Source organism: Onychomys torridus, chromosome 1 (genome assembly GCF_903995425.1).
Source record: "Onychomys torridus chromosome 1, mOncTor1.1, whole genome shotgun sequence".
NCBI lineage: Eukaryota > Metazoa > Chordata > Mammalia > Rodentia > Cricetidae > Onychomys > Onychomys torridus.
Genome location: NC_050443.1, coordinates 121496010 through 121522741, shown reverse-complemented (window position 1 = coordinate 121522741; position 26732 = coordinate 121496010). Strand labels below are relative to the sequence as shown.

At 49.8% G+C, this 26732-nt stretch overlaps 2 protein-coding genes across 3 annotated transcripts in view; both read right to left on the bottom strand.

Annotated features, from left to right (window-relative positions):
- Nucleotides 1-7197, bottom strand: part of LOC118591610 (actin-85C-like) — a 41394-nt gene extending 34197 nt beyond the window's left edge. The window contains exons 1-2 of the mRNA XM_036200066.1: nt 6616-7197; nt 2284-2431 (exon numbers count right to left, since the gene is read on the bottom strand). The gene's annotated coding sequence lies outside the window, so the exon portion shown is untranslated. The remainder of the gene's footprint in view (nt 1-2283; nt 2432-6615) is intronic.
- Nucleotides 7198-8319: 1122 nt separating this feature from the next.
- Nucleotides 8320-26732, bottom strand: Dhcr7 (7-dehydrocholesterol reductase). 2 transcript variants are annotated; one of them, XM_036200038.1, is made up of 8 exons: nt 26670-26732; nt 20515-20606; nt 18870-19092; nt 16783-16873; nt 15899-16112; nt 13944-14148; nt 11886-12017; nt 8320-9677 (listed from the first exon to the last, which is right to left on the bottom strand). In XM_036200038.1, exons 2-8 carry the CDS (start codon nt 20598-20600, stop codon nt 9213-9215), a joined length of 1416 nt encoding a protein of 471 aa, XP_036055931.1. In that variant the 5' UTR covers nt 20601-20606; nt 26670-26732; the 3' UTR covers nt 8320-9212. The 2 variants fall into 2 exon arrangements, with proteins under 2 accessions (XP_036055931.1, XP_036055939.1); XM_036200046.1 differs by lacking the exon at nt 26670-26732 and adding an exon at nt 21341-22043.

Genomic DNA, 26732 nt, shown 5'->3' with positions numbered 1-26732 from the left:
GCTAAAGGGCCCACAAGAGCATCTTGGTCAGCACTCTGGGCCCCCCACAGAATGAAGCCAACTCTGCTTGAGGCATTGCACACTGGGCCAGTATCTCTGTCTCCACAATACCTGCACAGCTCTTCTCTCAGATACCAGGCCACTCACTGACACATTGTGGATCTCTAGCTCAGATTCTCACATAGGGGAGTAAGTTATATCAACAGGGATATGGAGGGGATCGTGGCTACCCTTCTCCTGCCTCCTATTTGGAAATCAGAGAACCTTCAGACTCCAGTTGTGAAAACTTCCTCTTCCTCTGAGAGCTACCTGTGGGCCCTGATTTCTCTCTTTAGAGCATGCTGTTCTGTCTGCCCACGTCCTTAGCAACTCTTCTAATAAATTCCTTACCCTATCAGTCCACCTCAGGGTCCCCTGTGAGCCCATATCTGAGAACTTTTAGTCATTTGCTTATTCCTCTTCTGGAGGCCCTGCCATGCTGCTGAGAGTAGCTGTGGTTCACTGTTCATCTTTGCATAGTACTTGTGCTTCACTTGTAGATACAAGAATATCTCAAAGACACTTGGTTCCTCTCAAAGATACAACAGTGAACCAGAGTAAAGAGAGTAATCAGCCCTTTTGGAATTTTCCAGGGCTTTGGTGAACCATCTTTTTGCCGGTGGGGATCCTGCCTCTGGACTTACAGTGATAATTAAGCAGGCAGAGGCTGCTGGAGGCTGGAGTGCTAGTGGCAATTCCTTAAAAATAATGACAGACACCATGTTGTCCAGTTCTTCCTTCCATGAACAGTCTCTCCCTAGTGTATGGTGCCGTGTGATTGCATCTTACCAACAGCAGATGAGGGGCTCACTCTGTAGCCCAGGCTAGACTCAAATTAATAGCAGTCCTGACCTGACTCAGCCTCCTCCCGAGTGCCAGAATTGCAGAACTGTGAGCCACTGTACCTGGCTAGAATTTCAAAATTCACATGTACACCTGTGAAGCCACTGGTCTCAACAATGTGCTGAAAAGACTCAACGTGGCATTCACAGGGAAACTGCTCCCCAGACCCTATTCTCCTCTTAGGAGCACAGAAGTTAGCATCATCTTCCAGGAATTGGAGTTTTCTGAAAGAAAGACTACAGTATCTGTGCCCACATGATGCCACCAGCTGCATCTGCTCTGACTGGAGAGGCAACCTGGGCTTCAAAGCTAGACATGGCCTCTCCTCTCCATGATAAACTGAAGTTCCCAGAAGAAACACACACACACACACACACACACACACACACACACACACACACACACCTGTGTTTAAGACGGCACAAGGCTGGCTGACTGTGGTTCTCAACCTTCCTAATGTTGCAATCCTTTAATATAGTTCCTCGAGCTGTGGTGACCTCCCCAACCATAAAATTATTTTCATTGCTACTTGATAACTGTAATTTTGCTACTGTTATGAATTATAATGTAAATATCTGATATGTAGGATATTTGATATTGTACCCTATGGGGTCATGACCCACAGGGTGAGAACCACTTGGAATGCTGCAGATTCAGAGCCAAATTATCCTGGGCTATTGTGAGTCCCATAAACAGTCACTAATGTCCGGGCTAGCCTTGTGACAATGGGGTGAAGGAAACCTTTTGAAACATACTAACTTAGCAGACTACTAGCCTCCACCAACCCATGCTCTATGGCAGAGCTGATAGGTTGTGGAAGCTGGCCTTTCCAGAAGTTACCAGCACAGCTGTAAAATCTGGCCCTTTCCAAATGTTGTCCACTCTGACAGAATGAGCCAGTGAGACCCCATGACAGGAGTTGGGAGTTACTATCAGCCATGGAGGAAGCTTGACTTGGTTTGTAGTCATTCGCTCATTTAAAACAAATGTTTGTGGCGAGGCATGGCAACTCATGCCTTTAACACCAGCACTGAGGAGATAGAGGCAAGCAGATCTGAGTTCAAGCCCATCCTGGGCTACATAGTGAGTTCCAGGCCACCCAGGACTACATAGAGACATTCTATTCTAAAACAAACAAACAAAACAAAACAACCCCCCAAAAAATAAACAAACAAAAGCCCCATCCAAAACTGGCCAGGAGGAGTTTTGCACATGTCACCTTCTGCTCAGGCCCATGGAGTCACAGGGCTTCCTGCTTTCTGAGAATAAACAAAGTCCCAGGGATGATCTGGTCCTATTTCCACCCAGAAAGCAATCTTTCTTTCTGCAGAGCAGGGTGAGGCAAGCAGACAGCACAAAACCATTAACTTTTGCTCAAAAGAAAGCAGAAACTCATCAGACCTGGTGCAGGGTTCTGGAAACAGCCAGGCGGGAGGCTAGGGTCTCCTCAAGATCTGCGTGCTCCCGGGGGACAGCCTGGGCATCTGTGGCCGGTCCCACGTGTGTTCATTCAGGACCAGCTGATCTTGCTTGGGAACATGTCCCTTTCCTAATAAAAATAAGAGAGATGCCCAGACACTTAACGAGCAGAGACCTCCAAACCGAACCTGAGAACCCGACACAAAGTGATGGCAGCCATGAGGCGCAACCTGCCCTCCATCATGGAGAAGCCCTCCCTCCCTTGAACCAAAGCATGAAGTTAGTGGAAAATGAAACTCACCGGTGTCTCTGAGGGAGACCACAGACCTTCCCCCACCCCCCACCCCCTCTGCAATGACAGGGTCCCTGGGTGTTGTAGGCCTTTCCCTGTTGCTGGGACATTTGAACATTGTGATGCAGCTGTGACCTCAGGGCCTCACCCAGGCAGGGACATCAGCCCCTGCTTGAAATGACCTTGTGAGAGAAGCTTCTGGCTTTTACACCCATTCCTCACTGTCCCTGAGGTCATTCTTATTTGGGGTTGTGTGGCCCTCTAGATGTCTGTTCTGCTAGGACCTAAGGGTAAATAAATCAAAGCCATCATCTGGGGATTGCAAAGGGGTCCAAAAGTCAGAGAGAGAGAGAGAGAGAGAGAGATCTGAACTCCTATAAAGCCCCTACCCTCAGCTCTGGGTGCCCTCAGCCCTGGGCCTGGAGTTGATGATCCAGGCATGCTGGGAGATCAAAAGGGTATTCCACTTCCAGGGGTGAAGGAGGAACCCAGGGCTTTGGGCAGGTCCAAGGCAATGTCAGGTGGGAGTGTATCCCAGTACCTTGTCTGGAACCACAGTATGGAGTCAATGCTCCACACAGAGCATTCCAGAAGGGTGTGGCCAGGCAGTGTAGCTTAGAGTCCTTGCCTAGCATGCTAGGCCCTGGGTTCCATCACTAGCACCACATAAACCAACATGGTGGTGAGTACCTGTACCTTCATTCCAGCACTTGGAAGGTGGAGGCAGGAGCTACATAGCAAGTTGGAGACTGGCCTGGGCTAGGTGAGACGCTGTCTCACAAAATAAAACAAAAGGGATGAGAAATGGGACTTGAAACTGAGCTTCCTCAGAGGCCCCTTGGTGTTGCCTTGGTGAGTCAGGACATGGACATGAGGGGCCACAATGAACTAGTGTAGCATGAATCTTAAAAGGTCTTATTAAAAAACAAACCTGAAGCCAGGTATTGGGGTGAAGGCTGAAAGATCAGAGAGAAGAGGCCACAGCTAACCTCACCTCAACAACTTCTCAGTTGATCCTGTTTCTTCAAACTGGAAGTCCTCATCTGGAATGAATCGCAGCTGAACTGCTGCTAAAAGCCTAAAAGCTTACCCAGGCTCTAGTTCCTGGTCCTCATACCTTATATACCTTCCTGCTTCCTGCCATCATTTCCTGGGACTAAAGGCATGTGTCACCATGCCTGGCTGTTTCCAGTGTGTCTTTGAACTCACAGAGATCCAAAATGCTTCCAGAATGCTAGGATTAAAGGTGTGTGTGTCACCATTTTCTGGCCTCTATGTTTGTCTAGTGGCTGTTCTGTTCTCTAACCCTAGATAAGTTTATTAGGGTGCACAATATATTGGGGAACACAGTATCACCACAGACTAACTTTGGGGTCCAGAGATTTTATTCATATTTAACTGGACCTGAGGGGGCTCAAGGCACTTTGGAAATCTATTTCTTACAGTCCCATGTGACAATGGCTGCAGTGGACCCTGTCCAAGGTTCCAGTTGAGAGAGGCCACAGACACACAGCCAGGACCTCTTGGCTCAGTAGACACACTTGCTAAATAACCAGAAGCCAAGGCATGGGAATGGGTAGGGACAAGTGGAAGGCTTTCCAATAGAACTTTCCAGACTCTGATTCACAAGTCACAAAGTCATTGCTAGAAGGATGGGTTATCACACCCCCTGCCTTTGAACCACCCTCCAATGTAGCAGTCCAAACCCATCAATGATAACCCTGTCATGTGTCACACCATCTCTGAGGTGTGGGAGTTCCAAAGCACTGAGCAGGGTAGACCCAGATTGAGCTGCCCTGTGAGGCTATAGGAGGTGACCTGGAGGTTGCCATCTCATCTGAAAACTCAACAGGGCCAGGGAACCTGCTTCCAAGGCAGCTCGTGTTTGGCACATTGGTGTGGGCTGTGGGAGGGAGGCCTCTGCCCAGTCTGCTAAGTGTCCTTGGGACATGGTGGTGGCTCCCAGAGACCACAGGCTGAATATGACCTCCATGCAGATCTGGAAGATGGACTTCCATTTTGTGTTACTACAGTCTATTGATTACACAGGTCAGTGCTAGTCTGGGTGGAGAGCTCTTCAGATAACAGGATTGCCTGCAGATAGGTCTTGAGGTACCATCTTGGAGGCTGCTACAGAAGGCTCCAGAGCAAGGAGACTCAGGAAGGCCACTGAAAGGAGAAGCTTGCCACCAGGACCAGAGCTCTAGGAACTGCAGTCTGATGACCCTCCACTGGCTGAGGGAGGAGGGTTGAGAGCAGGTCCTCCCAGTTTCCGAAGTTCCTTCCTGGCTCCTGGCCAGGAAGAGTTCCAGGAGAACTCTTGGCTCCAGCCCAGGGAGAGTTCCCAGCCAGGTGCTGGAGCCAAGAAGCATGACTGCAAAACAGAACTGTGGCAACAACAGATGAGGACAGGGGAGTGGGAAGGCATCAAAGACACGTGGTCTCAGTGCCCTAGGTATGACATCTGTGACTTCTGGCTCACACCTGCCTGCCTACCTGGAAAGGCAGAGGCCTGGGCCTCTGAGAAAACAAAATTACTCAAACAAAAGCCAGGAGCAAGACAGCTTTCTGATAACTAACATAAGTGGCTTGTGGAGGAGGCTGAGGGAGAACCAGATGGAAGCTGCCACCTCTGAGCCTCTAAGGGCAGGAACAATGGGCCCCTGTGTACGGCTTAAATCACCTTTTTGTGTGAGTGAGTGTGTGTGTGTGTCTGTGTGTGTGTGAGAGAGGGGGGGGGGTTGGGGTAGGGAGGGACAACCTCAGGTACTGGTCCTCACCTTCACCTTGTTTGAGAAAGGGTTCCCTGCTCTCTGTCCACATGCTTCTGGTTCCCATTTTGACATGACCCTGGGATTATAGATGCTCATATTTGGCTTTCTGTGGATGAGGACTCAGGTCCTCAAGCTTACAGAGCAAGCACTGTACCCATTGAATCTGGAGTTCACCAATTCACTAGCCTGGCCAGTCAGTGAGCCCCAGCAATCCACTGGTCTCTCGTCTCCTCAGTGGATTACCAGCTCACACCACCACACTCAGCTTTCTCATGTGGGTTCTGAAAATCAAATTCAGTCCTCAAGGTTTCATAGCAAACACTTTACCAACTGAGCCATCTCCCCAGCCCTCAAATGCAATTCTTTTTAAAATATTTTAAACCAAGGGCCGGAGTTCAGTTCCGAGCACCCACATGGCAGCTTACAACTATCTGTGACTCCAGTTTCAGGGGATCCAGTTCCTTCCTCTGGTCTCTGGGCACCAGACATTCATTCGGTGCTCTTCAGACTGTGGGAGTTTGAATGTAATTGGCCCCCATAATCTCATAGGGAGTGGTACTACTAGGAGGTGTGGCTTTGGTGGAGTAGGTATGGCCTTGTTGGAGGAAGTGTGTCACTGTAGGGGCAGGCTTTGAAGTTTCCTATGCTCAGGATACCACCCAGTGTCTCAGTTGACTTCCTGTTTTCTACAAGACGTAGCACTCTCGGCCTCACCACAATTAAATGTTTTCTTTATAAGAGTTGCTGTGGTCATAGTATCTCTTTACAGTAATAAAAACCCCAAGACACATCCATACTGGCAGAACACTCATACACAGAAAATATATACATCTAAAAAAAATTTTAAAACATTTTCAATCCAAAAGCCAGGCAAGCATGGGAATACACAATTGTAACCCCAGGACTTGGGGGCTGAGACAAAAGGTTTGCCACAGTTTCTGGTCCAACCTGGGCTACATGGGAGACTTTACCATTTTAGGGGGAAAAAACTAAAAAGATAAAAACAGTGTTTTATTAACAATGGCTCCTGTGCTGTGGGACAGATCTCAAAATAATGGTCCTGTGTGGGAGCACTCCATGCACTCTGCCCCAGGTCTCCTGGCCTGTCCCTTGTAGTAGGGCTGGAATGAAGACACCTACTTTTAAATCCTGTCTCAGCTACTTGCCAGGCACATTTTTCAGGGCAAATTGCTTCAATCCCCTCATCCCATTTGAGTCACCCAGTGCTGTCACAGAAGGTCCACGTACCCAAGGGCTCTCCAGGAATGCAGATGTGTTACACTGCTGTGAACAGTGTTGTGAGGGTTGGTTGGATGGAAAACAAGTCTGCAGGTGTCTTGGCCCTGTTGCTGGAGATCCAATCTTTATCGCAAGGGACAAAGGATACATGATCCCTCCAGTCACTCTGATTGTGCCCACGATTTCCAACACTCAATCTCTCTGGGTCTGTCTAATGCCTGATGGGGAGTGAGGCGACTGTCAGGGTGCTTCCAGCCAGAGCACAGTTCAGCTAGCCCCACCTTGGAAGTACCACGAAAAGCCTGGTTTGAGGCTGTACTGAGGACTGTAGCTGGCGAGTGGCAGAGGCTGACACAGTCTATGGTCCTGGGCTCTGTGGCTTACTCGTCTTCCCTCCAGAGAGGGAGTGAGCTTCATCTCCTGGTGGCAGGGTAGGCAGGACAGACAGGCCCACAGCAGGCAGAACTCTGGGAGAGCAGCCCACAGCCCAGCAGTCACTGAGCACCAGAGGTGAGGGCACCTGTAGCGGGTAGCTGTTCCGGCTTTGACCTTGAAGCATGGCCCCTAGTAAGGCAGCAGGTAACTGCCACATAAGCCTATGACCTGCCCCTGGGGCATGGCAAAGACAGGAACCCTTAAGACCTGAGATGAGTATATGCCGGCTCTCTTGGCTCCTCGTGATCCTGGACACTGGATGGAAGACGAAGTCAGAGTTCTCCAGAGAACCATGCTGGACTGCATCTCACCTCTCTCAGATCTTGTAACCAACCCCTTTACTGGTTGTAAGTTATCCCAAAATAAACCTCTTTTTAACTACCAGTTAACTACGTGGAGTTGCTTTGTTAGTTCTGCTTTAGTCACCACACACCAAAGCCCTAAACCATAGCTGGGCTCCCAGGCTAAAACAAACTAGAACCACATAAGCAATTGACAAGCACTACAGACATGTGAATCCAGGCCTCCTACCACAGGAGCTTAAATGTCTTTCTCCAGCAATACAGGAAGACGGAACTCTGACCTTCAGCACACACAAAGGAGGATGCTGAGACCACGAGAGGGTGGGTCATCTACTCAAGGTTTTATGGCCTTCAGAAGGCAGAGCCAGAGTTCACAAGTGTACAGTGGGACCTGGTATCTAAGTTTATAGCCACCACACCCCAGCCTCCTTAGGCCCTTGTTCAAGGGAGAAATGAAAGTGCCAATGTGTGGCCAATAAAGATGCCTGAAACCCCTGTGTCCACATTCTCAGACAGGCCAGGAGAACACCAAGTTAGGCTGGTGGGATCCATGACTCTCCCCAAGAGCAGCTGTCAATGTTCAACCAGCTCTAACCGGAAGCAGATCAGCTGTGCCCGGGCTGTGGCCACCCCTCACCTCTCATTCACCTCCACTTCTGCAGAAACTAAAGTCCAGGCTCAGCTGTGTAGTGGCTCCTGCATGTTTGAGACAGCTAACCATGCTGGCTTCTTGTTACCAGCAAATGGAATGAACTCCTTGCCTCCAGCAAGTAAATGACCCAGCAAAGTCTGGACTGATGGGAGATTACAGAGGGATAGGGCACAGTTCACCCCAATACCCAATAGGATATGAAGCTTTGATAGCGCCCTGTGCACTGCTTCTGATACTTCCTGGGGTTCCGTCCTATACTGTATAACACAACCCATCCCCACCTCTGGAACTGGTCAGGCCTATTCAAGAGACAGCACAGTGTGGCACATTTTAAAAAGCAGATTTAATACAAAGAATCATCAGCAAGGCTAAGAGGATCCTATCTAGTTTTACAGAATACCCTGAGTTTTAGGGGCCAGTGGCCCTAATGAGAATGGGTCCCCTCTCCAACACTGGAACTCCTGTTGAGGAAGGTGTGGCTGAGGCCACTGGCTGGTGATACGTTCTGGGTTGTCTAAGCCAAATCTGTTTACCCTGGAACCAAGTGTCTTGGGGTGAACAAGAAGCATCTTCCAGAAGAGGGCAGGTGGCTGAGCTGCTAGGTGGGTGGGTGCTCAGGGAGTCCTGTCCTGGAAACTGTCTCATGTCACAAAGACTTTAGTAGATTAGCCAGGAACTGTGAAGTCCCTACCACTGTAACTTCCCAGTCCACTGCCTGGCACTCCTGGGCTAAGAACAAGAAACAAGAACCTAAAGAGAAAGCCTTCCTCCTGCAATGGCCTCTGAGCCCTCTGCTGATCAATACTGCACACCCCTTCACACAAAAATGGCCCAGGGGTCCAGTCCACCATGGCAGAACAGGAGAGGAGGGGGGCAGTGTCAAAATCCTTAGATCCCACATTGTCTCCAGCTTAACAGGTCGGCCCAGTCCTGGGAGATACATGGTGAGCCTAAGCCATCCGGGCAACACAGATCAAGGGCTCCCAACATAAAGACAGACATGAAAGGGCCAAGGACCTCTGCCCTCAGAATGTTCAATCAAGAAAACAGTCAGTCTGCTGGAGGGTTAGTCCAGCTGCCACCAGACAGACACTGTTGGGCACCAGGCTCTCCATTTTCCACATGAGCAAACTGACACCCCTGTAGGAGGATGCCAGTCCCCATGCATCCAACTCCACGCATTCGATAAAACCTCCCTATGCTTCCCAGAATGGTCCTCAGAAGATTCCAGGCAGCAGACGGTAGGGCACTGTGGCCGTGTAGCGCTCCCAGTCACGGCCATACTTGTTGGCACAGCGGTGTTCGTCACGGAGGCAGCGGTGGGTGAGCAGGATAGTCATGTAGATGATGTAGAAGTAGGGGAGGAGGTGGCCACCACCACAAGCCAGGCAGTAGGCTAGGCTGCCCATCAGATCACCAGTATAATTGAAGTGGCGGGCCACACCCCAGAAGCCCGACACCAACAGCTTGCTGTGGTGTTTCTGCCCATCGGCTGAGGTGTAGGAGCACTCGATGGCCTTGGGCTTCTTGCCCCAGATGAGGCAGCATCCATTTGTTCTGCGGAACAGGTCCTTCTGATGGTTGGTCATTCGGAAGATATAGTAACCCACCAGGCCGAGCAGCAGGATGCCCACAGCATTGGGAGTAGAGAGCTGCACAGGGTGGTACACCAAGTACAGGCCCTGTAGGGAGAGAGGGCAGGAGGAGAGAGGTGAAAGGTGGCCCATCATGGAGCGCAGTGGGCAGCAGCAGTGTGGGCTGAGGAGGGCAGACTCTGCCCCTGCCCCAGACACGTCACACCAGTTTCCTTTTCCGTTAAGTAAGATACATAGGGCCGGGCATAATGGCACACATCTGAACTCCCAGGACTCAGAGGGATGAGGCAGGAGGGCTGCAAGTTCAAGACCTGCTTGGACAGTTTATTAAAATCTAATCAGACCTCGTTTCAAAACAAGTAAGAAGAGAGGGCAAAAGATGTGGGGCAGTGATAGAGCAGTTGCTTAGCATGCCCAGGGTCCAGGCTCCACTCCAAGGAAGGACTGGCAAACGGAGGGAGAGAAAGGGAGGGGAAGAGAGGGGAGGAAGAAAACAGGTTGAATACACTCGGCCCCTCAACACCCTCCCTGGTTACAGGGTGTACTGCTTTCTGATCACTCGACTGACTGGGTTCTGCAGCTGCTGCATTCTGTGTGCCAATGAAGACAACTGTGTTTACATCATCACAAGGTCTCAAAACTGTCATTGGGTCACCATTGGTTGGAACTGGTAAATCATTCTACTGTACAAAAGTAAACTATACAATACATAAGATAATGTGAATACATTGTGATGACAGCTGATTTTATTTATCAACTTGGGTAGACCACTGTACTCATATTTGGTCAACCACAAGTTGTGGGGATGAGACTAACATTTATTTGTGTGTGTGTGTGCATGTGTATGCACCTGAGCACACATTAAGCAATCAGAAGAAATGTCTGCTGCCCTCCTCTGTCACGGTCCACCTTCTCCTTTGAGGCTGGGTCTCTCCCTGAACCTGGGGCTCCAGTTTTCTTGGCTAGACTAGGAGTTGAGAAGGCTCAGTCATCCTTCTGCTTCTGCTCTAGGGTTACAGGCATGCATGGGACTCTCAGTTTGTTTTCTGGGTGCTGGGATCCGAACTCTGGTCCTCCTGATGATGCAGCACACACTCTTAACCCTTGAGGTTCTCTCCAGCTGAGATTAACATTTAAATAAGCATTGAGTAAAGCAGACAAACACCCACAACGTGGATGGACCTCATTTAATACATTAAGACCAACCTCCCTGGGGGTGTTCCAGAAGACCAGCAAATTAAAAAAAAAAAAAAAAAAAAAAAAAAACTTCCAACGCATGTCTGGCTTAATCTGTGGACCTTTCAACACAGAAGCCACTGTATCCTGAGGCTGAAACAAGGCCTGCTAGTTAGAAAGACTTGTGTAAGTTCGGTCTCTGTCACGAGTTCACACACTGGCACTGCAGATACAATGAGGCGGCCCAGGAGAAGGTGCCCAATCAATGCAAAAACCCGACCATGTGAGCTGCTCATGGCTGGTGAGGACCTACAGTTAGTGAAAGTCAGGGGCTGACACCTGTCCAAGTCCTTCCTCTCCACCCTCCTCCTTGCTGGGAACTACCGCTTTCCCAGCACCCTTGCATAGACAGCCAGACCACTTCTACAGACCGTGTCACCATCAGCTACGCAAGCAGCTGCCAGAGGCCCACCTCGAGAGGCCAACAACAGCCTTCTGTGCAGCTCTGAACTCCTTCCAGCCTCTGATGAGCAGGCACACTACTTCCATGGTGCGGACATAGCCGAGAGGTGGGGATTCGGACATACAGCCCAGCTTGAGTCACTGCTGGCCACCCTGATGGCTCTACCCTGCCTGGTTGAGCTAGGAGTTCTGCTCTGATTAGGGCAGGATGACTAGGGACATGCTCATATGGGTGCAATCCCAGGGCTTCCCACACCAACTCCAGGTGGTTACAGTGGATCAGCCTCAGATGGTTCACACCATGTGCTGCTCAGTTTCTGGACAGGCCTCAACAGCTCTACAGGCCTTGTGTGGGATAAATTTGCCCAGCCATGGCCATGAGGGCAAGGCTGAGCTACAGTTGGCAGGCCGGGTGAGTTATATGCACTTTCTGTACTTTCAGTGCAGTGGGTGAAGTGGGAACCAAATCCCATGATGGGTCAAGGATATCTGTGATACAAGGAACTTTCCCCTCATGGGAGAAGACACTGGTCCAGTGAGCCCCAGGGGCTAACACCTTGGCAAGCTCAGCATACATGTCTGCTCAGGAGCAGCTGAAGACCACACAGTCAATGCCCACGAGGCTGGTCATCCTGTCCCAGCACCCTGGCTCCTCACCTGCAGTGTGTAGAGGTAGGGCAGCCACACGCAGTCACCCCAGCCCAGGTACCACCCAAAGTGGTCATGGCAGATGTCAATGGTCTTCAGGTACCAGGTTTCATTCCAGAAGAAGTCTAACACATAGATGGCCTGCAAGACAGAGCCACCACTGTTACCCACCACAGCCCCATGCAAGGGAGGGATGGGGGATGGGCAACTGGGATGCTGTGAAGTAACTTGACTAAGTTACTGTGGGGACGGGAACAATCATCAGGGTGGAGGGGGTCACTGTCCATCAACAGGAAGAGCTCCTAACTATGGCTCCCACCAGTGACATGAGATGTGGAGCTCAGAGCAGAAGTGACTGAGGATGGAAGGGCTCAGGGACTGTCCCTGGGATGCTGGCCCTGAGCAATAAACACCAACAAAGACATCCACAGGGTGGTGTCCCAGCTTTGGCCCCTGTCAGCTACCTCTCAGAACCATGACACACATAAGGTGTCCAAGAAGACTGCGGTCCATTCACAGAGATGGGCAAGAAACAAAGACCCTGCTTGTCACTTCTCATCTCAAGGGAACATGAGGCCATAAGCTGTGACTATGGCTGGGACACATAGAGAGCCTTCCAGAGACTCCAGACTCAAACACTAAGGTGTGTTAGCCACAGTTGCATAAGTAACAGCATCAGAGCACCCTGCCCTAGCATGTCCCTTAAAAGTGGGGAGTGGCACCTCACACAAGCATGCTGGGATTTGCCTACAACACCCACACACAGTCCCTTGGCTGTTTTGGAAAGCTGGCCCGAGGAGCCCAGACCCAGTGCTCTCTGGAAAAGTGGGTCTCTTCTGCATCCATCTCTAGGCCCCTGCACAGAAGAAGCTTCACAGAAGACCACAGAGAAGACTCCTCCAGAGGCCATGATCCTGGCCATATCACTTACTCCTCAGGTCCACAGATGCAAACGACCAGAGCCAGTGGAAGGCAGGGACTTAGCCCAACCAGTCTGGTCCTTCCCCCAGCACAGTTAACCTGCCTGAGCTGTGCCCAAGGCCTCCTGCTGGCCTCCTCCTCCTCTGCAATCATTCACACCTGGCAACCCGCAGCCCTGCTGGACACACCAGCTCCAGGCCACATCCCAACACCACTGGGCATTTGTTTTCACTACTGGTTTTATTTTTCCTTTTCTTTTGCACATATGTGTATGCAGTACATGTGTGGGGACACATATATTTGTGGGTGCATGTGGTGTGTGTGTGTGTGTGTGTGTGTGTGTGTGTGTGTGTGTGTGTGTATAGGCCAGAGGTTGAAGTCTTCCACTTTATTCATTGCGTCAAGGTCTCTCAGTCAAACCCAAAGCTCACTGATGGCTAATCTAGCTAGTCAGCCTACCTCTGTCTTCTAAGGCTGGAATTATGGGTGGGCTACCACATCCACCCAGCATTTACATGGGTTCTGGGGATCCTAACCCCAGCCTTCAGTATTTTAACCAGAGAGCCATCTCCCTAGTCTTGTTGTTCTTGAAATAGGGTCTCACCCCTGGTCCAGGCAGCTCTCAAACTCAATACGTAGCCCCAAGCCAGCCTTGAATTCACAAGAATCCTCCTGCTGCAGCCTCCTGAGTGATAACTGCTCAGGAGTGGATGGAAATCCCCAAAAGGACCCATGTTGGTCCCACCTGGTCATAAGCTCCCTAGTTTTCAATGCTCCAGACAGAGGCCCTTCCTCAGTGTCTCAGCCTCTCCCACCACATGGACTACACAGGCCACTGCTTGTGGCTGGAGTATGCCTGTGGTCTCCCTTCTCTAGCTGGTTAACAAAAGCCCATGTACTCTCAGATCCCATCTGAGTGCAGTTCCTAAGGGAGCCTGACTGGACCAGGCCAGATTGCATGGTGTCTACCTTGTCCCTCCTGGGGCTAGCACAGTGGCAGTGGCAGCCATAATAAGGGTAGATTCTCAACCTGTGCTCACTGTGGCATTGAAGGGCCAGCTCTGAATGGATGGCATGCTAAGAAATCTCCCAGAGCCCAGCAGGTATGATGCCCCACCCTCCCTAGCTGTAAGCACATTAAGTTACCTGCAGGACATTGACCAAAATCATAGAGTTGGTCACATGGCCATAAAGCTCCTGCTGTTTGGCAGCAAAGGACAGGTTGATAAGGGTCCAGGCCACGATCCCTGGGCGTCCATTGAAGAACAGCTTGAAGTCAAACCACTTTCCAATGCGAGGGTTGAACTCAATGCCCATCATATAGTTGTAGAAGAAATTGCCTGTGAATTTGCTTAAAAACATCAACAAAAGATACATTAAAAATTTGTTTTAGATTTATTTTATGTATATGAGTGTTTTACCCTAATGCTTGTCTGTGCATCATATGTGTACAGTGTCCTCAGAGGCTACAAGAGGGCATTCGATCCCCTGGAACTGGAGTTACAGACAGTTGTGAGCCACCATGTGGATGCTGGGAGTCAAAACCAGGTCCTCTACAAGAGCAGCCAGTGCTCTTAACCACTGAGCCATACTCCCCACCCTCCAAAAACACATTTAATCAACTATCACATCTAGCTACATGAGGCTCATCCAGCTTTGTGGACACCAGTGTTCAGGTGCTGGCAAGTAAAGGAGGCAGCAAGGGTGCAGCCATAACCACAAAATGTCCACGGAGGGGAGAACATGGCAGTCCTTCCCTCAGCCCCACATCCACATTTGTTCTCACTTAGAGTGCACAGTGCACAGCAAAGACACAGAATAAGGATCAAGTGGCAAGTGTCCCGTGCTTGCAGGCTAAGCTCCAGGGCCCATGTTTCTCCCTGATCCACAACTTCAGTGACTACTCATGGTCTTGGTCACCTGGGCCCAAAGCAGACTCCTTATTCCAGACTGGGGCAGAGAATTAGCTGAGATAACCTGGGTGGAGACCCTTCCTAGATATAGCCTACTGTGAATGCACAGGGATTATTGCTAGCTACGACAGTAGGTTCTGATGTCTACTTCCCACCGTCAGGCTAAGCAGAAAAAACTAAAACATCAATCACATCTGCAAAAGCAGCCACAGCCCTGGAAGCCACAAAGGGCACCACAGCAGTAACCTGCAGGGTAGGGTAACACAAGCCACACAGCATCCTCATCTGAGTGTGGTTCCCCAAGCCAAAACCAACTGCTAAGTATGAGACGTTCTGTTTTCATCTGGATCCCCAGACAAAATTAAGAATTCCAGAAGACCTCACCAAATATCTGATGATTGGTAGATGAGTGAATGGATGGATGGATGGATGGATGGATGGGTGGATGGATGGGTGGATGGGTGGGTGGATGGGTGGGTGGATGGATGGGTAAATATATAGATGATTGAGTAAATGGATGGGTGGATGGGTAAGTGGATGGATGAATGAGTGGCTAGGTAGATGGAAGGGTGCATGGGTATATAAAAGGGTAGGTAGATGGATAAATAGATATATGAGTGAGTGTATGGTGGGTGGATGGATAGATGAATGGGAGGGTTGGTGGGTAGGTTGATGAATGGATAGATGGATGGATAGATAGATGGGTGTATGGGTGGGTAGGTGTATAGAAGGTTAGATAAGTAGTTGTGTGGGTAAATGGAGAGTAAATAGATGGTAAGTGGGTGGAGGGAGAGATGAATAAATGCATGGGTAAGCAGATGGGATGGAATGGATGGTTGGCCTCTAACGCAAAGTTTCCATGAGAATGCTTCAAGCAAACAGGAATCTCCTGGGAAGCAGTGATGATAAAAATAACAAGATTCTTTTCCAAGGCTAAGGCTGTTTCACAAGAGATAATCCAAAGACAGAGGCAATCTGCTTCTGCCTCAGCAGAAAGAAGCTGTCCTTCTGGTTTAGCTGCTCCCATGGCAGCCTTGGTTGCCTCAAGCAAGAAAACCCAGACTTCCAAAAGTCTGATCCCAGATCTCACTTCTCAAGGCTTCTCGACTTGTCTGCATGGGAGCACACAACCCTGGGTAGAGGTATCCACCATCCATCCTAGGCTTGACCAGTCACTAAGCAACTTACCGGTCTTCCACACTGGTGGGGAACAGGTAGCCCTTGATCATTGCGAATGTGGACACAGCATAGCCCAGAATGTTGGCACACCATAGCAGTGGAATCCAGTTATCAAAGATGATGGTGGGGGAGAACCAGGATAGGAGGTAAGCGTTCAAAAACCAGAGGAAGTGAGTTATGAGCCAGGCTTGCAGCCCGTTCACTTCATACTTGTTTACAACTCCTGCAGGATCAAACAGAACACTCTCGTTGGATCACATGGCTTGGCTGTCTACCTGCCTCACTCTCTACCTGCTCCTTGGCCTCAGTTGCTACAGACCCCTGGCTGGAGCCCCCGGGTACCATTCCAGAAGGGGAGCATCTTCTGTTGCATACCCAGGCTTTCAAGCCAGTGGCACCCCTCACACAGTGAAAAAATGGCTACTCCTACCAAAGCCAGAGCAGGGGACCTCTATAAGTTGCTTCTCATGCTCTTTAGGTGTTAGCAAGGTCAATCCAGTGGCAGGTAAGGCAAGGCCAACCCTATGTTCCCCCAGGCTCCACTTGGTTTGCTGCAGTGTCTCTCTGAGAGCTCTCTGCTAGAGAAACAGGTAGGATTCCAACCCATGCCATTAGCGGATTAGAGATGACCCATGGGTTAGTGGCAGGGCTGGGCTTGCCACACCACTGTGAAGAAGTAGGACTAGAGGCCAGCAGAATCAAGGACTGCATTCCTGAGTGAGGAAGAAGCCGTGTCTATGATGGCGCAGATGTTTCCGGAACCCTGAAGCCTAGTGGACAACATCCAAACTAAATTAGTTCTTATCTGGGACTCGGTATGGGAGAGCAGTTCTGGGAGCCAGGGACATGAGGTGGCCGGGGAAAGACACCTACCAACTGAGGGGAAAGGTTACCTGCTGGAGTTATGGCACCTTCTTGGACACCTCCCACATAACCTGGCAGAAATCTGTGGCAGAAGTCAGGAAGCCAGGAATAAAGAAGCACCTGAAATGGAATTTTAGTTGGAAAGATTGGCAGCCTGCAGGAGATAGTTGTATGATTTGACCTGGCCTGATTTTATTGGACAGATATGAACACAAGACACTGAGTTTAGGGCTCCAGGGGCTGGTCAGGCTTCCCAACAAATGTGTAAAAACCTACTCCTGGCCTTGTAACCTCCCAAGTCAAACACATGGGTCCTCCCAACCCCTTTTCAAGGCCATTTATAAACACTGAGGTTCCATCCACACCCTATGAAGCCCACCCTTCGAAGTCATGTAATAGGTTCACAAGACCAGACAACCATCACCACAGTCTTATTTTAAAACACTACCAAAGAGAACACTAGGAGTGGGAAGAAACAACTCGACTGTTGAGAGCACTGGCTGCTCGTCCAGAGGACATGGATTCAATTCCCAACACCAGCACCCACATGACGGCTCACAACTGTCTGCAATCCCAGTTCCAGGGGATCGACCCGATGCTGTACTCTTCTGTCCTTCACCGGGCTGTAAACACCCAGTGACATACACACCTGTAGGAAAAACACCCACACATAAAATAAATACATCTTTTGTTTGCTTGTTTTTTGAGACAGGTTTTCTCTGTGTGGCCCTGGCTCTCCTGGAACTAGCTCTGTAGACCAGGCTGGCCTCAAACTCAGAGATCTGCCTGCCTCTGTCTCCCGAGTGCTGGGATTAAAGGCATTTGCCACGACCACCCAGGAAAATAAATAAATCTTTAAAAAAAAATTTTTTTTTAATTTAAAAAAAGAGGATGCCCTGTTTCCATTGTCAACTGCTTCTTATCCTTCTTCCGCGGTCCCTGGTAACCACCAATCTTTCCAGCCTGTGGATATGGTCTGGACATTTCACATAAATGTGATCACTCTAATGGGTCTTGGCATCTTCCACCTGGCAGCTGTTTCCAACACTGGTCCAAAGAGCAGCCTGTACCAGAGCTCACTCCTTCCTGCGGTCTAAGAGTATTTCACTCATGGATAGACCACATGTCATTTATCCTGTTCTCAACTGGACAACGGGGCTGTTTGTGGGGAAAAGAGGCTGGCTAAAGAAACCCACCCTGACCCTGGAGACCAGAACTAGGGAAAGAAGGCTCAGATCAGGGCAGAAAGAAACACAGTTTAGCTCAGTCAGATCAGAGCCATCTCTGCCCTGACTTGTGAAGCCAACCAATCACAGAACAGGATAGTAGAACCCTGGGCCCAGGGTTGTCGCCACCCCTAAGACATCCTGTGTAAACTGCCCTGCCTCGTCAGTTAGAAAAAAAAAGCTGTTCTCTCCACCCTGATAGAGGCAGCTACTCTCCTGGACTCCTCCTTCCCAAATAAATCTCTTTCTCAAAAGAGTTTTAGGTGTGAAGACCTTCACTCACTGGTGCACAGAAGAACCTTGCTGGGACATCCCATAGTGGATTGAGCAAGGGGGAGCTGAACAGAAGATCCTTGCTGAGATGTCACTCAGTGGACAGAGCAAGAGAGAGCTGGTAACACTGAGCCGGAGGACATAGCGGAGGACATAGCGGCTCTCCAGAGAGGAGCAAGATTGCTATACCCTGCGGGGAGACCATCCCCCATCATACCAGAGTCAGGCCTGGAATTGCTTCAGCAGGGAAGGGGATCCTGACTATTAGGGAAAGTCAGGCTATACCTGGTTTGAAGGAACACCCCCTGCCGGGAGCTATTGTGAAAAAGATTCCAGCTGTGTGGAGGGTCTCCCTAGGCAAGCCTATGCCCTCCCAGGCAGTTTTGTTCACTGCCTGGGAGAGCATGCTGCTGAGCTACAGCCAAGTGCTAGAAACCATGAAGGATACAGTATGATGCACGTATGCTTCCTGCTCTGTGTATCTGCTTTGGAGGTAACTGCTACATCCCAAGAATATGAGCATCACTCTGAGTCAGAAGTCTGCATCTCAGACAAGGCCCTGGCAGCAGAACTTGGTCCCCGTCCACTGCATCCCAGCCCCAGGACAGAGGACTGACCTGAAAGCTGACCCACAAGGTGTACAGTTGGACAGCTTTAGCTGTCACAGGTGGTGTCTTGGCCCAGATGTCTGCCAGATGGGCGCGGCCGGTGGCTACGTCCACGATGGGGGTGGTCAACGAGCAGCTGTACTGGTCACATGCCATGATGAAGTAGTACACAATGAATGGAGCAAAGAGTAGCAAGAAAATGACGCTGGCCAGGGAGAACCAGTCCACTTCCCTGAGAGAAGGACAAAGGACGGTCAGCAAGAGGCCTCCTGTTCTCAAGCCCGAGGAGCCTTACAGACTTCCTTCTGTCCTTTGGAGCCACCCTCCCAGCCCCTGAACCTCACAGGGGTCTCTGAAATGTCCCTCCTATCCCTGGGGCCCTATGGGGGGGACTCTGAGATTCCCTTTTGTCCCTCAGACCCCATGATAGGGTACCTAAGACACCCTTCCATCCCTCTGAAACTCTCTTCTGTCCCTTGAGCCCTCCAATCCCCTTGGGGGACATGGGGGTCTCCAAAGTGTCCTCATATGTGTGGGACTCTCCTTCACACCACTCAGAACCTGGTGGAAAAGAGTATCCGTTCAGCAAACCCTCCAGCCAAGACAAGTCACTCAGGCTGCTCCTGTGTCATCACCAGAAGGTGGCCTTTCTGTGGCCACCAACAAAAAGCCCAGGCATGAGCACAGGGAACTCTTCAGGACCCTGAAGGCCAGGACCTTCCCCAGTCCTTAGGCAGGGAGGATACTTAACACATAAGGTACTCAAGTGCTCAATGGCAGAGAGAGCACCATGACACCGACACAGGGCCTCTAGGTTGATGGCAGGGCTCCAGATGACCCTTATGCCATCTGAAATTCCTGGAATCCTGGCAGGGTAGGGCAGAGGAAAGTCACACACCTGCCCTCATGTGATAGGTGATACGTTGCATTCTAAACATAGTCAAGGTGAAAACAGCACAGCAAATTACCTTTAGGCCATGAGCATGGGGCACTTGTGAATCCCTTCCCTAAAATATCTCAGGGTATACACGCTTGTGAATCCCTTCCCTAAGATATCTCAGGATATACACACTTGTGAATCCCTTCCCTAAGATATCTCAGGATATACACACTTGTGAATCCCTTCCCTAAGATATCTCAGGGTATACACACTTGTGAATCCCTTCCCTAAGATATCTCAGGGTATACACGCTTGTGAATCCCTTCCCTAAGATATCTCAGGGTATACACATTTGTGAATCCCTTCCCTAAGATATCTCAGGGTATACACACTTGTGAATCCCTTCCCTAAGATATCTCAGGATATACACACTTGTGAATCCCTTCCCTAAGATATCTCAGGATATACATACTTATGAATCCTTTCCCTAAGATATCTCAGTATATACACACAGATATCTCAATATACAAGGGGGGGGGGGGAGCCAGACATGAGACTGTTTCCAGCCCCAAGCACTTCAGACAAGGGATAGTCTATCAAAATGGTTTCAAGATCTTCTTTCCAATTCTTTATTTTATAGAACAGGAAACAGCTTAGCTTTCATTTGTCTTTAAATAAAATAATGAATTTTTTCTAGGTCCATAACATCCCTGAGGCTGAAACCCTTGAGATCCCAGTTCACCCTCCAGCTAGTAAAACACATGAGCTCCTTACCAGGCCCGGCCCCATTGTCCTTGAGATTCAGCCTTGCCATTCCGACTCTTGTTTTTGGGGGCGTTGTGCTGGGATTTTGAAGCCATCAGGTCCTGAGGGAAGAAAAGGGCTTCAGATTCTTCCAGAAAGCCAAACCCCACCAGGACTTGAGAGGTGACCAGAACAGACAATGATTTTTACAGCTTCTCAGCACCTGGTCACCCACACCAGATTCTGGGGTGGGGAGCTAGGGAGAGGAGAAGGTGCTTCAGGCACACTCCTGTCAAATTTTTCCATGGTGAGAGGTGCGGCAGCAAGTCAATCCAACAGGAAAGCTTCTGCAGGAAGAGTGGAGCAGAAAGAGCCGGGCCCTTCTGTGGCACCCAAAGTCTGCCTCTGGGCTCTCTGGGTGCTCCCTGATTACATCTGTAGAATCGATGTAGAGAAAGAGAATTGCCTCTGGCTGGGGAAAGCACTTGCCTGCTACAAGCCTAAGGACCAGAGTTTGGATCTCTGTGACCCACACAAATGCCAGGTAAGTATGGCAGCTCATCTGTAATTCTAGCCTCAGGAAGCAGAGACAGGGTCCCCAGAGCAAGCTGGCTAGCAACACTCGCCATATCAGAGAGCTCCAGGTTTAGGTTTAGTCTTTAGGAAAGATTGCCTCCTGCCTCAAGGAAAACAGAGAGCCACTGAGAAACTCCACAAGGATGCGTGTACACACACACACACACACACACACACACACACACACACACACACACACACACACACACAAAGTACACAAAGTACACAAAGTACACAAAGTACACACAGAAAAAGAAAAGGGGACAAAGGAGAGACCTACCTCTAAGAATCTAAGAAGTCTGCTCCCCCGGCGATTCTGGCCTCAGAACCCGGGCTGCCTGGTATGTCAGCCTGCCTTTGACAACCCACCCCCAGAAGCTGTCATCACATTGCTTCTTGCGCAGCAGCACACAATGCACGTGGCATATTTGCAGTCCCATGCAGCAGACAATGGGGCCCCTATCTCCTCCATCTCTGGTGCCTACACTTATGACAGTAAACCCAGGGCCACGTGCCCACATGCCTTCCAGGAGGCTCAACAGAGGGGACTGGCATTCTTCTAGCCCTGACTCACAGATAAGTCCCAAAGATATAAAGCTTGGCACCAACATTACTTTCTGATAATTTAACAGACTAGAAAATTGAAAAAGCCAATGAGGAAAGAACTTCAGACCTAAACACCGAAGACACTAAAGTATGCTGCCCACAGAGTGCACATCTTTCTGGTGTTTTTGGAGACAGGGTCTTACTGTCTGTAGCCTAGACTAGCCAGGAACTCACAGCAATCCCTCTGTCTCAGCCTCAAAGTTGCTGTGATCCACCACACCTAGCAATAACATGCATCTTCTAGGATGAAAAAAAAACAAAAACAAACAAAACGCAAGGCTGACGAGATGATTCGGTGGTTAAAGGTGCTGTTGCTGAGGTGGACAGCCTGGGTTCAATCCCTGGGACCCAGGTGGAAGAGGAAGAAAGCCACTAAAGGTTGTCCTCTGACCTCTATGCACTATGACATGCCCTCCCTCCAAAGAAGATAAATAAAATGTGATTAAAATAACTAGTGGGGCTAGTGCTGTGGCTCAGCTGGTTGAGCCTAGCATGCACAAAGCCCTGAGTTCAATCCCCAACACCACATAAACTGGGTGAGGTACTGCACACCTGTAATCCCAGCACTCAGGAGATGGAGGCAAGAGGATTAAGGAGTTCAAGGCCATCCTAAACTATACAAAAAGTTCAAGGCCAACTTGGTCTACATGAGACTCTGAAAAAATACAATAGTAAATATTTTAAATTTATCTGGAGGTCATGTATCTGGCCATACTTCTGTCACAGGCACCAAATTCTGTAGAAAGTACAGCCTGTGCAGGGCAGCTGGGTAGAGGGGACCTTTTCTACTCTCGAGCCTCACAGAACAACTGACATGTGACTGGTGCACTGATTTCTTCATTTGGAGTGACTTTTTGAGATTTTATTTTTATCTCAGGTGTATGGGGATTTTGCCTGCATATATGTCTGTGCACCATTTGTATGCAGTACTCCCAGAAGGCAGAAGAGAATGCCAGGTCTCCTGGAACTATAGGGAATTAGAGATGGTTGTGAGCCACCATATAGGTGCTGGGCATCAAATCCAGGTCCTCTTGGAGAGCAGCCACAGAGCCACCTCTCCAGCCCATTCTTCAGCTTTTAAAACAGTGCCTCACTGCCGCTGCCTACACTCACAAGCATTGTGAGCAACATACTCACCTTTGACCTCTGGGCCAGAGGTTTCACAACAGAATGGAGTTGTCTTTCTTAAAAGTGGCTTTCAAAATGTCCAGGCTCAGAAATCCCCCCAGGTCTGCTCAATCCTTGTCCATATACTGAGCAACACTCTGCCTGAGAGGCCACAAAGTTACCCAAAGAGCTGAAATGTCAAGGTCAAAGGCAGATAAGGATCCACACCGAATCTATCAAGGCCACTGCTGATATCAAGCAGGGGACAAGCTCAGGGCTTGTCCCTCAACGCTCAACAGAGTCTATCTAGGGTGACTGAGCCACGTCAGCAGAGAGCATGGAGGGCTGCGCTGCAGTGGGTGGATGGAAAGTTTCACAGAGGCTCAGAAGTGCTGGACCCAGCACTGGCAAGCCACAGACACTAAGAGATTCTCCTAGGATGCTGACAGCTGTACCTGTACATGTAAAACCATCCTGACACTCCCTGGTACCATCCCTTACCCTGGAGCTGGCACAGTCCCATGGAACACACTAGAGAGCCACTGATGCCAAAAACACAGAGGAGCTCAGAAAACAACCTGTAGTGGGAACCAGTCTCTATGGGAATGCAAGAGAATTGGGGACCTATTGAATGTCCCATGGCACATAAGTCTATGTCCCCAAGGATTTGTGTTGGTCATTGTTATAAAAGATAGATGAAGAAGGTTCACTGGTGTCCCACGTTAAATGAAACCAATGGACCAGGCACGGTGATGCTTGTCTTTAATCCCAGCACTTAGGAGGCAGAAGCAGACAAAACTCTGTGAGTCTGAGGCCAGCCTGGTCTATACAGTGAGTTCCAGACCAGCAGAGCAACAACAACAACAACGACAATGACAACAATGACAAAAGGAAGGGAGGGAGGAAGGAAGCAAGGAACGAACGAACGAATGAAGGAAGAAAAAGTGGATATGATTTGGGTCAAGGTAGCCTGGCCACACAGCAACTGGAAAAATATCCACCAAACTAAGGTGATGGGATGATTTCAATGACACTTCAGGAAGAGAAAAGCAAAAAGTGCTCATGATGAACCTCCATGCTGTAGAGCTGAGGGAAGGGCCGTGAGGGGTGCCAACCTGTAAAAGGAAACTACTACCACCAGGATGGTTGGTTGTGAAAGCAGAACACCTGTGGCCTTGAGAGGTGACACCCAGCACAGAGGAAGGTGGCAGGCCTGTCTTTTTGTTTGGCCATGTAGCCTTGAACTTGATGTGCAGCCAAGAATGACCTTGAATTCCTGACTCTTCAGCCTTATCTCCTAAGTACTAGAGTTATAAGTGTATGTCACCACAGTTTTTAATTACTATTATTTATCCTGTAGAAGGGAACATGTGTAGAGGTCAGCAGACAGCTACTAAATCAGCAGAAAGCACAAACCTATGACGTTGAGCCATTTAGACTAACCTTCCTGTTACTGGGATATGGCAAACCAAAACAAATCTTTCAGCATCTCTCATGGTTTCTGTAGGTCAGAAATTAGGGGAGGGATGGGCTGCAGGGGAGTGTTACAGGAGCAGCCAGCTGTACATTAGAGCTTTAGATGCCCAGATTCTCCTCCTACTGGCCCACGTGGGCTGACTTGGCCTAGCTCATAGGTGGCCTCAAGCCAGTGAGAGCATTCACAAGGGCAGTTGCTGGGCGAAGGGGAGCCTTTCAGATCTCGCCTTGGAGACCCTAGTAGCCACAGCTCAGTCATTTCACATCCTGAAGGGGCAACAGGAAGGTATGGCTAGAGCTGCTGCTGGGGCTGCCATGGGATGACACAGCCTGTGACTAGCAACTACCAGCCATGCAGCATCCACCAAGAGCCAGGTGCCCAGCCTACCTGAAGAATGAGCAATGTTACACCCACCTACACAGATGAGACACCGGGGAAGAGGAAGGCAGGCCAATATGTTGGCTGCTGACACAGCCTAGGAGACAAGGATGGGTCTGTTGCTTCACTTTGGCACACTGGGAGTCTGTGAAGTAATGCCGTGGTGAACTCTGCATACCAGATTCCAGGGACCTTCCATGTAGGGAGGCATCTATGTTGCTGGAATTTTCCAGAAGCAATAGGGCATCCAATCTGGAGATTTGTTAGCCCCAGGTATGGTGTTGGATTTTAAGATGAAAAGGTAGGAAATCCTGGAAATGGGTGAGTGGTGAGAAACATACATGGACCGACGGGAATTTATCCTGGGAAATACTCGGGGTGGTGGCAGTGGGCAGATGCAATTACTTTTTGTAATGCCTCGTACAGACATGAAAAGTTATGTCACGCCCACTGACAATCACCAGAGAAATCAGATGTTCTGGCACCCAGTGCTACAAAGAGCTGGCTCTGCAGGTGGCAGTGGGGCCAGCACCTCCCATATTACGGAAGGACCCAGAAGATGAGAAGTTCCATTTGAGTCCTCTGAGAGCATTACAAGTCAGGGCACGTTGGGTTTTCCTCCCTTTTCTAACAGACAAGCTTCTGTAGCTAAATGGCATCTGTTAGTCTACTGTGTCCTACCACTTTCCCCAGGTCAAGTGAGGCTGGCTTCTGGAGTCACCCAAGACTGCAGAACTCTGGTCTGACTTGTCTTGAAAGTTTGGGGTCCCTGTGGAGGAACTGCAGCTCCTGGAGTCCCTAGAAATAAGCATGAGCCCAACGAGGAAGGAAATGACCTGACACCCTGATCCCTGATTCTTTGGAATAATTTCTGGTTCTACCCAAAGCTATAGGTTCTCTGCTTTTCAGAAGTTCCAAAAATATCCATCAGATATGAAACCAAGTGTTTTCTCCTCCCTCAAGTCCATCCCAGGCCTCATTACCCTCCCAGGTTGTTCACAGATTTATTATTTACACATATCTACTGTTCCACCTTTCTGTCCAAAGCTCTTTTTTTTTTGTTTGTTTGTTTGTTTGACCAATTCTTTGGCAGCACGGCCTTACTCTCTGCCCTGCTCAGTGTACCTCTTCCTGGCATGCAGACCCACTATGCCCATCGGCTACTTTGGCTCTTTGTTTTGTTTTAAGGAGCAGTTTCAGGAAGATTCTATCAAAAGTAGCTCAAAAATTAAAGATGTTCTGTTGTTTGAATTCATCCTCTGAAAACCAACTTCATCTTTAGTGGGGTGGGGGACTCTCCACAACCTGGAGAGGCCAGGTATGCCTAGAACTTCCCAGGAACCCTCATGCCAGCAGGTAATCCATCAGTCTCCTGGGAGAATAATTAGAATCATTCAAATCCTCCTGAAAAGATTCACCAAGCTGTATGTACTCTGGGGTAGGAACATGGGCCAAAGGCTGTGCTACATACACTTGCCCCTCTACATCTGAGCATTCGAAGGTCCCCCAGGGAACTGGGGCCTCATCCCACAGGAGATGGCTGCCTCTCCTAGCCGCAGGCCCCGGCTAAGCAAAGCAAGGTCCCCCGCCATACTTACTCGCAGGTTCACCTGTCCATCTGAGCAAACTTCCCCCCCCCCCCCCCCCCCCGCCCCTGGGCCCCAGCCACTGGGCCCGCAGTCCCCTTCCGCTAGCACGCATCTCTCCAAACTCGAGCACACAGCCCCCTGTCCTGTGCACATGTCCCTGATCTGCACACTGGTCCCTCGCGTGAGCATACGCCCCCAAATCTGCACATCTGTTCCCCAATCTCCCCAAAACCTGTTCAAACGCGCATGCCCCAGTCGACATACACATTCGGACCACACGCACATCCTCCCATCTCACACACCGCCTCCTTTTCTGAATACTCGCCCCCCCTCCCCCCCCGCAATCTGTACATACGGCCCCCTCTCCTGCACTCTCGAAACCCCCCACCCTCTGTCTGTGCGCACGGTCCCATTCTCACACTCTGTCCTGGTCAGTGCACACAAAACCTCACCTGCTTGCCGGGTTCAGGCAGTGGACCCGCGCTCTCCAGCCGAGCCCCAAGTGTCTGCCTGAA